Raw genomic sequence first — 16,536 nt, forward strand, 5'->3', positions numbered from 1 at the left:
TATGGTGAAAACATGCTTAAATTTAAAAAGAAAGTTCATTTATGTCTGTGACAATTTAACAACTGGAATAAAGAATTCATAACAATGTCATTAATTTATATATATTTTGTTTCTTTTAAAAAGTCATGAAGAGCAAGAAAAGCCATTATTAGGCTAAATCTTTGCAACTGACAAGGTATATCACCTGCATAAATTGAAACGATGCTTCAAAATCTTCTACAGGGTACATTTTCACTCGGAAAAACTTCATTCCCATTATTAAGCTGATGACACTTTGTACCACATGTGGACTTTGTTCCTTTAGCCGCAGTTCTTTCAATTCCGTCATAAACTTCTTCCTCACAGCCTGAAACCTTTAATGCACACAGATGCATAATTCCATGAGTTAAGAACACTGATTTCCTCCGAGTCATTTAAGGCTGAAATCAAAAGGTGTTTACACATCACCTCCTTTCTCTGCCCTCGTCAAAATGACCAGAAAAGCATACAGAGGAAGACAAAAATTTTTGCTATTCTGAATTTCCTGTTCATTTCTTTTAAAATCAGAAGTTCCTTAAAGAGGAATAACAGGGTTTCTTTATTCCTATAGCATGACTGATACAGCACCAATACCATTTAATAACAATCATAATAAAAATAAGATCAAATAACCCAACCATAAAATTTCCTCACGTAAATCAGAGAGCAATTCTAATTTTAAAGGATCCTTCTTATAAAGTCTGCCATTTGAGTTCTATGGAGAGTGGACTGGAGACTACAAATTTATTCCAAGAGGTAAACCAATCTATTATGAACCATTAATTATCACTTAAAATCCATATCTTACTACACTGCAGAAGAACTGAAGAGGAGTGGGAGGCCACAGGTTTCACAATCTGTATGAGCTGAAGAATCGAAACATTCAAAATGTGTGCACCATCCTGGCTTCACATGGCCACAACTGTTAAGGCTACCAAATTTTTCTTTGCTTACACTGGAGGAAGATATTTCACAGTTTATTAATCAATAATGTTTCATTTTCCTCCTCGATGTATTATAAAATACCAAAGATTTTCCTGTTAATGTTACTTGGGGAAACCAGTTCCTAAAAGTGGAAATGAAAAAGGAAGTACACTTTCCAATGGTCACCGACTCCAGTGAGGAGGGAGAAAATGATGTATTAATAAAACGTAGCTACAGGACAGAAAGTATAACATCTATTTCATCTATTCCTTGGAGAATAAAATGCCATTCTTTTGGTTTTTATAAAAAATACATTAAAAGTGAATAAATACTTTGCCATTGCAATAGTATAAGAATCCAAGGGTTTTTTTCTTTTATTAAATATCTCATAATAATTATGTCACTACAATCAAAGGAAATGCATTAGGCAAGATTATAATACACCTCCCAGCCTTTCTCTTTTAAAAAAAAAATATATATATATTTTTTATTGATTTCAGAGAGAGAAAGGAAGGGGGAGGAAGAGAGAGACAGAAACATCAATGATGAAAGAGTCATTGCTCGGCTGCCTCCTGCACACCCCCCGCTGGGGATCGAGCCCCCAACCTGGGCATGTGCCTTGAGGGGGAACAGAACCCATATCTCCTGGATCATAGGTCAATGATCAACTGCTGAGCCACACAGGCTGGGCCAAGCCTTTCCCTTTCTCACCTCACTACCTGCCTCCTCAAATGTTCCAGGGCTATGGCCTAACCTACTGTGGCTCCATGAGCATTTTCCTCCATGCTCATTGTATGTGTGGGTGGAGAACACCTCATCATTGCTCTAAGGGTCCAATGAAGGTAAGCATTGTTTCATAAATTTACTTGGCCATTTGGATTTACAATCTTTACCATCCTAGAATTAACTCAGCAGTGATGCAATGTTCTGCTGGATCCAACTTGCTAATGTATTATTTAGAATTTCTAATTTATATTCCTGATAGAAATTCATTTTGGGTAAGAATTTAAAAATCATGAACTACTTTGTCATAAAAATAAATAAATCATTGCTTGTGTCCATGTTTTTGTGCTTATAATACCTAAGACAGGGATTTGTTACTAATTAAATATAAATGACATATTAAAATATTATTATCTATGTCCAAATCACATAAAACACTCAAATTATATTCCAAGTTCTACAGCACTGGTTATGCAAGGGTGCCTAGTGTATTACAAAGGATAAAAAATATACTAAATAAAACATATTACTTAATATTAAAATCTAAACTACTTCTTAGAACTTAGAAAGGTTTTTATATGATTTCAGAGCCAACAACTCTTTAAATGACATCCACAAAAATCTGAGTTGATACTTTTTACTTTACAAATTTCCCAGTAGCAACAAATTCAAAATCTTCCATAGACTTTACAGCAAACACAAAATAGTAAAGACAAACATCTTTTTAGTGTTTACTACAATGACGGTTCAATACAACTCAATGCTTGTAACTCCTGCCAAACACCACTTTCCATGGAGCAACCTGGTATCTTTTAGCTTTCCTTTGAGGTACCCCTTCTATCTATTCAACGTTCTGTTTAGTATTAAAACAAGAGGATTAGAAGAAAAAGGCTGCACTGCTATCTCGGAAATAAAAGCACTCAACTGGAAAGTATGAAAAGTATTCATTAGCTCTGTAAAAAGTTCTAAAAGGAAGATTTAAAAAAATTGTTTCTTGTAGAATTGTTAAAAATAGAAAATAAGTGATATCCTGAATATTCTTGGCAATTTCTGAGTTCCTCAATTCAGATATTTATGGGGAAAAACACACAACAAAAAAACCCCTACAAACATCCAAAATGAAAACAAGTTGTGAAATTAAGGAATCCTCTAAGGAACAGAGCAGCTTAGTAACAGAAGGTGAAATTGATTTCCTAAGGACTCTATGAAAAGCATAGTAGGTTTAAAACTGTCAGCGTCTGGTATATTAGTAATGAAGCATTCTGAAACAAAAAGCAAATGAAAATCAGTGAAACTTACTTTGATTGGGTAAGAACCCCTATCACCTCTGCATATAAATCTGCAATAATATGCACATTCCCAGTGTTGGTTCCTGAATATCTAAAATAACAAGAGAACAAATGTATTGCTCATTAATTTTTCTATAAACTCTTAATAAATCTAAAAATGTCTTATTAGATTTTTGTAGAATTTTCTCTGAAAATTCATTTATAGGATAATAAAAACCACATAAATTTTTTCCTATCTCTAGATTTTAATTTGCTGTGAAATTTAACCTTCTGATTCTTATAAATCCAATCTGGTTTTTAGAATTATTTTTACAAAATCATTCCTATAAGTATTTTGTGTGGATAAAAAAAAAAAAAAAAGGAAGATACTTGCTTTGAATGCTAAAAACAAAGGATCAATGAGAGTTCACAGTATATTTAAACAGTATAAACCCATAGAGAAAAGAAACAATTCCAAGTATTTTACTTACCCTTCCTTATGTTTAAAGTGCTTGAAAGCTAAGTTTAGAACTTCATGAACTAAGGGATCGGGCACAGGATGAACAGGAATCTAGAACAAAAAATATCAAGTGAGTAAGAGCTAAATAGGTTACAAGTCTTTTACGAGTAGTCCTAAATTTCACCAGATTAAATCAATATTCAATTTTTAATTTTCATGATATGCTCTATTACTACTAATCTGTCAACCTTTTCCTAAAAAATATTATTTTTTCTCTAATTTAGTTGAACATCTAACTTAACAAGCTCTAAATTTACAAATATTAGCTTCATAATCACAAATCATTGAACAATGAACTATGGAGGGGAAAAGCTATTGTTGTTTCTACAATTGTTACTACCAGAAAGTTAAAAACACATTCATGTGTAACTGCAACACCTATAGAACAGCAACCTTTGATGGAGTTAGCACCACACTCATACAGCCTGATTTTCCATCATAACAGTGTCCAAAAGGGACATCTACTCTTCCAACAATTTAAAACTATTTATGAATATATTAGTATTAGAAGTTTGTCATTTAAATGTCTGTTTTGTTTAGTTCTTTAAAAAGCACATGCTAGCCCAGTCGGCGTGGTTCAGCAGTTGAGCATTGACCTAGGATCCAGGAGATCACGGTTCGATTCCCGGTCAGGGCACATGCCTGGGTTGCGGGCTCGATCCCCAGTGGGAGGCATGCTGGAGGCAGCTGATCAATGACTCTCTCATCATTGATGTTTCTATCCCTCTCTTCCCCTTCTCCTTTCCTCTCTCCAAAATCAATAAAGATATATTTTCTAAAATGAATTAAAAAATTTTTTTAAAGTACATGCTAGTTCCTAATCTGTAAAACAAATCAAATATTTAAAATACAAATTAAAATCCCTGTCCCTTCCCCCATATATAATTACTATAAAAAACTTGGTATATATCCTTCCAGACTTGTTATGCACACACACCCCCTTTATTTTTACTTAACAGAATAATGAATTTTCCATGTCTGTGCTTAGCGCTCCTCATATTTTTTAACAGACCTAAAATATTCAGGATATATAATTTATTTAATGAGCTCCCTATTAATGAAAACTTCAGCCCAGATTTTCTATATTCAATGTATATGTTATACATCTTGTGCAGTCAACATTATAGACTTGTATAGTTCCATGGGAAAGAGTCCAAAAAGAGGAACTGCTGGGTCAAAGGTTACACAAGTCACCACTGCTCTGGAGTCTAATTCTATACACGCGTGGGTCTGTTTCTGAGCTATTGATCTGTGTATGTCTGTACTAAAATCAGGCTGTCTTAATTACTAGAGCTTACTTGTTAATAAGTCTGGCTGTATTGTACTGCAAGCCCCCCGCCCTTATCTTTTTTTCAGAGATATTTTGACTACCCTTGGCCTATTATTTGTCCATATTCCATTTGTAGTCGTCTTTCCAAGTTCCACAATAACTGTTAGATTGCTGGAGCTGCAATGAATCTTTAGATCAATTTGGGAATAACTGCATTCTTATACATTTAGATGGAGTATTTTTTCATCTCCTTAAAGACTTTCGGCAGAGTTTTATGACTTTCTGTGTTTGTCCTCTGTTATACTTAGTCCTAAGGGTAAGATCATGGAGAGATGCTTGATTTCATTAGTAGTAAGGAGAATAACAATGTACAAGGTATCACTTTACACCTATTCGTGGGAAAAAACTGAGTCTGACAAAGCCAAACAGTAGAGATAATGCAAACCAATGAGGTTTCATGTGCATTGCAGGTGGGGGTTTAAATCAGTTACTCACACAGCATGCAATCTAGTGAAGAGGGTCAACGCGTGCCCCTACAAAAGACGGCACGTTGGCATAAGGGTTATTTTGAGCTGAAGGCAACTCAAAAAATTGTATCATGCTGAGCAGATACAGGAAAAGCTCTCTACTCTCCCTCTTTCTGTCCCCTATCCCCTTTCCCGTACCAAGAGGAGGAGAAGAACCATTATCACTGGAAACAGAAAGCTGGCACAGAGATGGGTCAGCACAAATAACCCTTACTAGCCAGCCCTGATCTTCCAATAGTTTCCCCATATATGTACCTTCCCACAGCTTACCACCCCAGAAGCCCAAACCCTTTTCCTTTGTCCTGTTACTTCTCCACAATGTATTCTGCTCTTCGTTAACCCTTCTTTGCATCTTCACCTCTTTCCTATGAAGGCCTCTGTATGCATATACAATAAACCTTTTCTCCTATAATCTGTCACTTACCAGTTTAATTTGCAGGGCCCCAGGTACTAAACCTAAGAGGATGGAGTTTCACCACACTAGCAATTACATGTTTAAGAAAACAATGATGTATAACCTCACACTTGATGGATTAATCTTAGTAACATAATGTTGAATTAAAGCAATAAGTCCCAGAGGACAATAAACAGCATGATATAATTTTTTAGAAAGTCCCAAAAAATTAAATATATTATCCAAATATATATCAAAGCTTTTTTTAAAGATAAAGGAATAATTAACATAAAAATCAGTATGCTCATAAGGGAGTAGCCAGGGAGTGAGTGAACTATGAGTTGCACAATTAGGCTTACATTGTAGGTAACAGTCTAGTTCTCAGAGTGTCAGTGGTAGGCTCACAGGTGACTATTATATTGTAAAGAAACAAATACATGGGCAGCCATGCAGAGGTGAATGACAATAGTGTATCTTCAACCTGGATCACAATTTACACAGTTCTGTGGGCCTAGGGTTCAATTAAAACTAAACACAGAAGAATGCTACATTGCTTAAAATTTTTAACAATATAGATTCCAGAATACCTCAGCAATAGGATGAAATTGTAATCGAATATTAAATATAACCAAGAAAGTAAAAAACTAGACTGGGGGGTAGTGTAGAGAATTATAATTATTCAGATGGTCAGACTGCTTCTTGAGGGTTTGAAGGAGAGCTCTTTAAAAGGAAGACTGTATTTCTTACCAAGGCAAATCAGGAGTTGATTAGGAGGAGACTGAATTTAGTCCTGAATAATGATCAGGAACTAATTCTAAACTAGTAAGTATGAGACAGACATGAGGTAAGAGTAATCACACAAACTTAATCTCACATAATGAGGGACAAGAATTCTAATAGGTAACTACCGTCTTCGCTTCCATTTACTCATCTCAGTGAGGTGACTAAATTCACACAACACTGAGCATACTGGCACCACTTTTCAAACACAGATCCAAGCAGAGGGAGGCAAGGGAACTGACACAGTGTTAGAAGGTTCATGGTGAGCCTTTACGGATCAATGGCTGTACCAGAGCCTCATTGCGGCTAAGTGGCTCAGTATTTGTTGTTGACCAAAGATTGAGAAAGAGCATTTGTCTCTCACATTTCCTAGAAACTGGGACTGTCCTAAAGGCCTGTACCTGCAATCCAATTTGAATAAAACGCACTATGAGGGAGATTCTTATACTGCCCTATCACAAAATCAAATAGGGATTAAGTGAGGAAGCAGCTGTAACCCAAGCTCCACCTTTCTAGGTCTCAGAGAACCTTTCAAAAGTGACCTGATGATACAGGAAAGAAATGAACTTTATTTATCACTTCGTGGAAGCTGAGATATTTAAATCCCATGTTAACAACAGGAAAAAAACGGAATTTATTCTACATAATAAAGTTCAATAATTCAAGGACCCTAGAAAAATAGTCTTACTAACCTTTGCTCCACATTGGTAAACTGAAATTTTAAACCCAGAATTTCTCTAGCATTAGAGATACTTAACTAGGATTTGATGATTGACTGAATTATTGTAAGAAGCCTTCAACCTTTTATAGGCAAACATGTCTAATCATTATAAAAATATAACAATCACATATTATTGATAAAGGAATTTCAGAATACTGGCTGATCAACTAAGTAGAGGCCCGGCAATCTTTTACTTGGTACCTCAAGCACCCCTTTCTAGAACCACACAATTTATCTCAGATTAAGAAGAAACTAAAAACAGTACCAAAGTGCTCCCTCAAATCCACACCAAGCTGTTTAACTTATTATAAACTATAACCAAAACATTACACAATAAATAAAAACATTTTTTCACTGTAATGATAAAAGCATAGAAAGACGATGGATTTGGAGTTAGTCTAATCAAACCAAGATTTCTCTTTTCACTACTTATGTATCCTTGCAGAAGTTTCTACTTTCTCACCTGTAAAGTGCAGATAACAAGAGTAGAACCCTACACTTACTAGCCCTGAGAGAATGCCAAATCTGGTGTATTGCAATTGGAGACCGATTCTTGTCATCTCACCTTTCCGGTCCTTCTCTAAAAGGGACCAGGCCAAAATTCTTACCTCCTGGGAATGATGTAGGGGAGACAAAAGAACTAGATACCGAAGACAAAGCCTAGCAGGGAAAAAATCCACAAGGAACCAGAGCCTATCAGGGAGGTGGGAGGAAGATATATTCTCCCAGCCTCATCTTCCCTGGAGTGGGCCAAAAAAAATGGGTCCAAGGTAGAAAAGAAGTTACAGGACTCACTGCTGTGGTCCTCTGTATAGCTCCCAGTCAGTCCTGAGATGAGCCCATTCATTGACAGAGAAGACAGAGCAGACGCCACCACTGGGTGACAGGCATGTTTGGATCAAGTGGCTGACTCCCAGAACCTACTCTAGAATAGACAGCGCTAATCAACAGACTGGCCCAAGACATTTCTGTGACGTTGCAAGAATGCAATGCTGCATTTTACATGATTTAACGTTTTGTACCCCACTTACTGTACTCTGTTACGGTTTTACACACTGATTTCTTCACAGGGATATTTGGCATGCTCTAGGCCAGAAATATGCAACACAAGGGGACTTAACCCTGCAATTTCTCCTAAACAGATTTTATTTGCTCCAGTTATGCCCTAAGTCTAACAATGACAGCTGGAACACCACTTAGCCATGTTGCGTGCTCTTTATTACTGTCCTATGACTGCCACCATCAATCCTTTATGCATGTCTTTGTGCCAGGTTAGGATTATTTACAATGCTTACAACAGCTTTACAAGGCAGATATTTGTGCCCTATTCTACAGGTGAGGGAACTGAAGTTCTGAAGTTTGTATGTACTTCTCTAAAATATACTGTACGCCCAGTGTGACATATAAAAGTGCTTTTAATAAATGAAAAAATGAGAAAATGTTCTGTTTTATCGCATTAGAAGAGAAACAGAAGTAAAAGAAGAAATATATCTTATCTTTAATTTGGGGGGAAACACAATCTCTAAAAATTTTAGCTAAGGAATTGCCCTGGCCAGTTTGGCTCAATGGTAAGAGCATCAGCCCGTGGACTAAAGGGTCTCGGGTTTGATTCCCAGTCAAGGGCACATACCTCAGGTTGCAGGTTCCATCCCCAGCCCTGGTAGGGGCGTGTGTGGGAGACAACCAATCGATGTTTCTCTCCCCCTCCCTTCCTTCCACTATCTCTAAAAATCAATGGGAAAAATATCCTCAGGTAAGGATTAAAAAAAAATTATCTAAAGAATGAACATTATCAGCATGCACAGACATTTTGAGCTCCCTATTTCTCCCTTTATTTTCAATAGTAAAAAAATCACCCCAAACAGAATTTAAAAAAGGGACGGGGGAGGGTTTCTATATAAACTATTTTAGTTTATATACTATATAAACTATTTTAGTTTATATACTATATAAACTATTTTAGTTTATATAGAAAAAGTTCTCCTTTCATGGAATAATATTCCCATCTTTAATATCAAGAAAATTTTCAAATCTTGTCATTTGTGTGATTTTAGAAACAGTTCTAATTCTACTTGAACATTCAAGAAGCATGCATCCTAAAGAACATCCAAGTTTCATTCCAAGGCCATTCCCACTACCGCCTCCAAAATTTAATGCTCTTATCACATCATGACAGGGAAAAACAACAAAACTAGGTTAAATAAGATCCGGATGCTGAGGTGTCAACGGGACTCATTCATTACCTAAGACCAGCTCTCAGCACAAAGGAGAATAAATTCATGTCTCCGCAAAATTACACATAAACCCATAACCTCCAGAGCTGCTTATCAAAGTCTACAGTGGTACTGTTAAATCTGAAATTCTGAAGGTCTGCTCTACCTTCTGATGCTTGACCACAGCACTGATAAAACTAAGCCAAGGGCTTGAAATGACTCGCAAGCCCGGTTTCCCAGTCTTCTCATTTGCTTCAGTGACTAAAACTCAGTATAAAAAGAAAATGGCTTCAAACCTTCTAAATGCTACGCTGCCACTGAAACATGCTTTTATTGTGGACTTTAAAGCCCCTGTACTACCACACTGACACCTGTAGCCAGCCATGACTCCAAAATTATTCTTCTGCCTTTCTTGAGAAAATGCAATTTTCCTCTATATTTTGAGTTACTTTTGTCCCCACAGTGAATCACACTAACTCAATTCTCTAACTTGTTATGATTAAAACTTTAATTTCACAAGATGCTGGCCGTTTCACCTAATTTCGCACCTCTGATTTTACCAATAATTTTATATTTTTATTATTAAAGGGAGAAAACTTGGAGTAAAAAAGTGAATTAGTTTTATAAGCTTCAGTAAATCACCACAACTAAGAATATTTCTTCATTTGTAAAATGAAAATAACAGGTAACATTTATTGGGCATTTTCCATGTCCCAGGATTTACTGTATTTCATTCTCCTGAGTCTACAAAAATGGTACTATTCTCATCCTTCCTTTACAGAGGAGAAGAGTTAGTGGGTAATAACTTGCCCAAGTTACACAGCAAGTAAACGATGGCTGCGGTGAAAACACTTGCTGTGACCATCTCCCAGAATTTATTATAATGACCAGCTGATACAAAGGATATAGTCTTTATGTGTTATGAAGAGTTCTAAATATGTGTGATTGTCACTGAAGACATGACAAATTACTCAAGAAACAAATAATTTCCAATATATGAGGTCAAGGACTAACCCACAAGGAATATTTACTCTTCCTTAAGACTGAACCACCGATGTATCAATACTTCAGTGCTCCTGGGACTGTCTAAATCACATTTTAATATGTGCATGTTATGTGGGACATAGTAAAAGTCTTAATAAATTCAAGATATAGTACATTGATTGCTCTCTGGATCTATTAAACCCTACATCAGTTTGACAATGAAGAAAATTGGGTTAGTTTGTCATGAGATTTCAGAAAGTTCTATTGATTTTTACTTCATTTTCTGTAGTTTTATTAGTTTTAAAGAAGCTAAAAAGATGCCTTTTACTAGGAAAGAAAAAAACACCACCTCAATAGGATTTTAGATAAAGTGTGCCTATGTCCTCGATGATGTATTTTACTCTTTGATGGGTGCATCTGAATAAAGATATGAGGATAACAGTAAAAGAGAGACATGGGTAAGTGAGAAGGGAGCAATAGGCTGGAGCAATGTGGTGACAGGCCCAAGGCAAAGACGAGATATCAGAGCCACTGCACTTCCCTTTCTCACATTCTGAATCCATGTGAGCCATGGGTCTGAAGGGACTCTGCGGAGGGGACTGGAAAAATGAGCCCACTGAAAGCGTATTCTTATGTTTACAGATCCTAATCTTTTTCCCACCAGAAGAGCTGCCTGGATTATTTTGGAGGAGATGGAGGGAGAGGGAGAGATGAACAGGAGGGAAAAAGACAACGGGGGGACATCTCGGGGGTCGTCTCCGTGAAGTACTGAAGCTGTGCAACCAGAAGGGCTCTGAGATGAGACTAGAGACTGATTGCTAAGGAGAAGGTCACGGGGACAGGAGAAACGGCACAATGGAGATGGGTTGATCCTGGATGCCAGTGGAGGGAGTCTGCAATTTCTCCTGCTGGAAGAAACCCTATACTGTCCAACTAAGCAAAGAAGTGCAGATGCTGGTTATGGAACCACTGAAATGGGCAGCATTTAAAACACAAGAGAAGCCAGGGATCAACCACAACGAGCCCAGTCGAGCCTACTCATGGATGGCCAGTTCTGGTCCCCAGCTCCTCTTACCTCTGCTTACCTCAGGGTCTTAAGTTCCCAGCTAAACTGAGACATCACAAAAAGCAAATCTGGCTTGTTAGCACAACTCCCAGAAGAAATTGCTATCCCACATTTACTAAAAAACCTTTTGATTGGATACAAATTAAAGTGATTTTTACCTTTGATTTATCTATTTTACATATTTTAAATTTGCAGACTTCAGATATTCAGATTTCAATGTCTTTTCACAGACATTGTAAAATAACAAAGGCAAAGTATAAATGATAACATAATTCAAATATTTTTATATTGGCTATGTCAAAAAACAGACTATCAATTTTTACGTCTTACATTTGCTGTTTACTGTCATTTTATATATTCTATTCAACTTTACACAACAAACAGAACTCCCTGTCCAATCACAATAATATGCAAAATATAATTTTTCTTTCAGGTTTCCTAAATTTTTTCAAAACACTACAATAGCTGAAAATATATGGATCACCTTTGACAATTCAGTCTTATGCATGTCAAATCACCCCCATTCCTCAACTATTAGAATTATTACATGCAGGCTTGAGGGCTTAGAAAAAGAAATTCTTTGAAAGTAGAAGGAAAAAATGACTGAAGTAGGTGAATATATTTGCAGCTAAAGGCCCATATGTAACCCAAATTCCTATTCAGCTCCATTTTGCTAACATGATTCCATGTCTTGGGTGGTATACTAAGGTAAAAGGAACAGAGAGTGACAGGTACAGGAGACGAAAGCCTCAGGCAACTGAAACAAGTATAATTAAATTATAGGAATTCCATTTATGTGGGCCAGAATTTTAGACATAACATCCCAAATAAGGAAACTGAAACATGAAGGCAAAATTAGAAAAAAATAAGAAATACAGAATTTGAAGAAATAACAGTGCTTACCTGCTTTAGAACTTCAACTAAAACTAAACAAAAAATGAAATCTACTGCTAAGTCTCTCCTTTCAAGAAGATAATCTCTCTCACGTTGCTGTTCATCCCTGAAACAAGAATCCCAAGTTAGGACTGTATTAAGAACACAAATTTTAAAGTAGGTATTGGTTAGCAGTTCAAATTATTTACTGAGTTCCCAAAATGTATGGTGTCCTACAGAAATTATGCAAGTTTTCTGAATAACCCAAGGTATATATTATGTGTCCTTTCTCATTTGTACATTAGGAATTTATATACACATTTCACTATTCTAGGTCAGAAATTAAACCTAATATAAAAAATTAGTAAGAGGAAGAAAAGTATCTCAAATTTCATTTAGAAAATGTAACATTGTTCCATATTTGATTAGTGTGGGGTTTATTTTAATTAAGAACTGAAACAAAAAAATAACTTTCCTGATAAAAATACAGTGTCAGGTAACTTTCTCACAAATCTAAGTCGAAAAATCACAAGTGGCAACTACTAAGTCCATTTCTCAACCATGGACCATCATCTGAACAAAGATAGATATTTAACTAAAAGCCAAGTTCTCCCTGTGAAATTTGAAAAAGGTGAAGACACATTCTAGTATTTGAGAACCAAAAAGGGTGTCATGGTAAAAAACACAGGGTTTTGACAGTCTTCCTCTATCACCACCATTGTTTCCCTTCACAGACCACATGAAAAGGACCTTCTTTGAATATTTTCTTAATTTCTTCTATAACTATTAAAGCTCCTCACCACTACTGAAAGGGCACTCCTGAAATTTGGTTTTGCATGACTAGTCCCAGTGATGAGCACTGTATGGCTGTACCTGCTTTACCTAGGACCACCCCCTGGTTTACAGTTTAAGCTTGGACTATCCTTTACCCTTACTATCACGTCACAACAAGAGCAATCAACATTTCTGCTTAGGAACCAAACAATAACAATCTTCAGTTGATAATACTATCACCCCCTTCATTGGAAGTGTTTCGATCCCAGGTAGAGCAGTGGGAAATGAGCCACTTACCCCTTAGATTTTGTGCTAGATCGAGGCCTATACTCATAAGACTCATCTTCAGTTCCATTCTGGCGTCTGTACCAGTCAAACAAGGTGCGAAGTAAGGAAGGGAGACAGTGCTCTGCTACTGAGCTCATAGAGCTTATCAACTGAAAAGACAAGACGTTACCAGAAGATAAAATACCACATCAAAGAACCATGCTATCAGCAATCACTTAAAAATAATGAACATTTCTGGAATAAACATAGTAGAACAAACAATAACTCGAAGCAATAAATGTGTTTAAAAAGGGCTGGGGATACAGCCGCGTCGTAGTAAACAGGGCAGTTCCCCCGCTATTAAACCTTACCCAAATCCATTCTGTTTAGCTCAGAGGCGTTCTACCTTCTCCCCGCCTCCACATGCTACTCACATGTACAGAATGACTATCAATAACATCCCTGATTAAACACATGAATACATCCGGGAAAACTGTTATACAGAATGTGAAAAAACAAAAACACATCTACTTCCTTCCCCTGGCCAGTTCCTCTCTCCTCACATGAACAAACGGTTCTAAAATGTTGCCACTAGAATAAAGCGATGGAGAAACAAAGAAGACTATTACAGGAGAAGTGGGGAAAAGCTCCAGTTTCCTCTGTACTGCTATGATACAGAAGTATAATTACATAATCAATTTGTGATACAAATAAACATATTAGAAATGTGTTGTACACAAGCTTTTAAAGCTTAGAGTATATAAATGGACAGCATAAAGACAATGCAGTAAGATGAACAACTGCTACTCAATTATCCATATTGCAGGTGAATATCAGATCCGTTTCACAAATGACGGCCTTCCTGCACTGGTGGAAGGAAGTACACCAGCTACCACCCGCAGTTCCTAGTCACCTCATCTTGAGGAGCCCAAGAGAAAAACTCTCTTTTCATAAGAAATGCTGTATCTCACTCAACTCATTGTTCATAAATTATTTTAAAACCATCTAAAACATGCTTCACTTTGTTTTTCTTAACTAAAGAACAGGAACACTCAAGGTCTCGTTCAGTCCCATAACTAGAGGAAGTATCAGTTAATGAAGATGACTTGATAACTCTAGTAATGAAAATTTCGATTTTCCTAACATTTTACCTCCTTCATCTAACTTCAGAGTGTACCCCTCATGTAGGAAAACAGAAAAGAGTGTAACGGCTTATTCGATTGCACAGGCTGTTCTTGTTTTCGTTATCTCTGCTCTCTTTTAATCACGGTTCTATTTGGAAATTACCATAACTTGATAGGTAAAATAGTTTCTAATATAGTGAATTAAAGTAAACAAGGTTCTAATTAATTAACTTTTTTCCTTTTTTTTTTCTTTAAATTAACAATGAACTGTATCTCCCAAAAGGAGGGTATGGTCCATTGTTAATAAAGAGGAAATGATAAAACACCATCTGCTACTGTAAATGTATATTAAATATTAAAATGGTGTAAAATGCACATAGCTTTTTATTATGGGGGAAAAAAAAAATCAAGCCACGATGCATGATCATTTATAGTTATTAATCATTTACATAAGAAAATATACGGAAATTTTCCTTAAAACTTTGCTCAACAGGGTTTCAAATTCTGACTATACATTCAGCCATTCGTCACTAGTGAGGTGGATTCAAGGTGCAAAGAATCTAAATACTTTTAAAGTAATCTATTAATAATGCATCAATAATTTTTAATTGATTACTAGTAATGACACACTTTGGTGGCATCTATCTATAGCTTCTTCTTAGGCTCGTGGCTATTTTGCTAAGTGCATGTATCATCAGAACTACCTAGGGAGCTGCTATAAGATACGGGTGTCAGAGCACTACTCGGACTCAGCAGAACGGAGCGAAAGACAGAAACAGTATTTTGGTATGTTTCCACCAATTAATTCTAAGCAGTCATCTTTATCTAATCAAGTAGACTAACGAACATTAACATCTATTTCCTAGATATATAATTATGAGAAAAGTAGTTCAGGAATACTAGATGGCAACAGAAAAGCTAATCTGGCTTACTGGTTTTTGCAAACAATCAACATACAATAAAACAATTCATGAGCAAACAATTATGACAAAAATAACACTTGATCAAAATTTCATCTGAGCAAGAGGAAAGAATTACCATTAGAGAAATTACCACACTAATTTTTAGACCTCAGCATTCTATATAAAGGGAGTTGGGGGGGGTTATTTGGTAGTTGTGTATATTCTTTTTATGCTTCTTTTGCTTCCTGACACAAAGAGGGTCCACTTGGTCTTTGCACAAGCACAGCTAGAAGTACAAGTGCAAGGATCGGATGTAGTTAATGCCTCTTGGGGCAGCCCTCAACTACTGGGGATGGGAGCTACAGGTAAGTGTGCCAGGCCCCCATTCTTCAGACAGACAATTATGGGGACGTTCTGTATAATGCTCAGAGGTGGAATGAAGCCCCCAGGGCAGAGACCTCTAAAATGCTCCCTTCTACCAGTTCCTCCTCTCCCCCGCTTCACTGGCCCACATCTGCTCCCTGGGATCACTCTCCAGGACCAAGTCCCAGCTCTGCTTCAGGAAGAGGCAAAGAGGGAGGGAACCAGGCTGGGTGCTTCTAGGTATTGGTTCCGATGGCCCCAACAGGAAAAAATAAATGCTAAAAGGTAAAATATTATTATGTAGAAATTGGTATACAAGAACAGAATGAGGGATGTAATTGGAAACTTTCTGAGAAAATTTAAAAGGGCATAGTAAAGAGATTAACAATGAAAAGTAAAATGTTTTAAAATGGTGAACGAACAGAAACCAATGCAGTTCACAGCTCATTCTAAGAATTATAAAGTTCACAGTTCATAGCTCATTCTATTTGTTTTGTTAAATAAACAAACTACCAACAACAGGCTGACTCTTGATATACGGGATCAGTAAACAGGGAATTTCTTAATACTGAATATATTTGAACCAGGCTGGCAGGACAAACATTTTCCTTTCAGAACAAAAATAGTCCCCTGAAATAGACACACCTGGTCAAACTGAAGATCTTCACCCCTCTGGAGAGATCGAGACAATGGCTTCTCCTACAATTAAAAAGAAGAAAAAAAATGTATACGCAAAGTATTACAAGTCTTTCAGATAACAAACAGCTTAGATTTGTGAGATTTGTGAGTTGGTTTTGTTTATGTTTTCATTTGTATTTAGACTGT

At 36.5% G+C, this 16,536-nt stretch overlaps 1 protein-coding gene across 10 annotated transcripts in view; it reads right to left on the reverse strand.

Annotated features, from left to right (window-relative positions):
• Nucleotides 1-16,536, reverse strand: part of FRYL (FRY like transcription coactivator) — a 232,288-nt gene that overhangs the window by 103,913 nt on the left and 111,839 nt on the right. For all 10 annotated transcript variants that reach the window (XM_081118984.1, XM_081118983.1, XM_081118981.1 and 7 more), the window contains 6 exons: nt 16,357-16,410; nt 13,353-13,492; nt 12,312-12,408; nt 3,425-3,504; nt 2,965-3,045; nt 185-353 (listed from right to left, as the gene is read on the reverse strand). In XM_081118984.1, the coding sequence (XP_080975110.1) occupies nt 185-353; nt 2,965-3,045; nt 3,425-3,504; nt 12,312-12,408; nt 13,353-13,492; nt 16,357-16,410 (621 nt within the window). The remainder of the gene's footprint in view (nt 1-184; nt 354-2,964; nt 3,046-3,424; nt 3,505-12,311; nt 12,409-13,352; nt 13,493-16,356; nt 16,411-16,536) is intronic.

The sequence above is a fragment of the Miniopterus schreibersii genome (genome assembly GCF_964146895.1).
Source record: "Miniopterus schreibersii genome assembly, chromosome: 1".
NCBI lineage: Eukaryota > Metazoa > Chordata > Mammalia > Chiroptera > Miniopteridae > Miniopterus > Miniopterus schreibersii.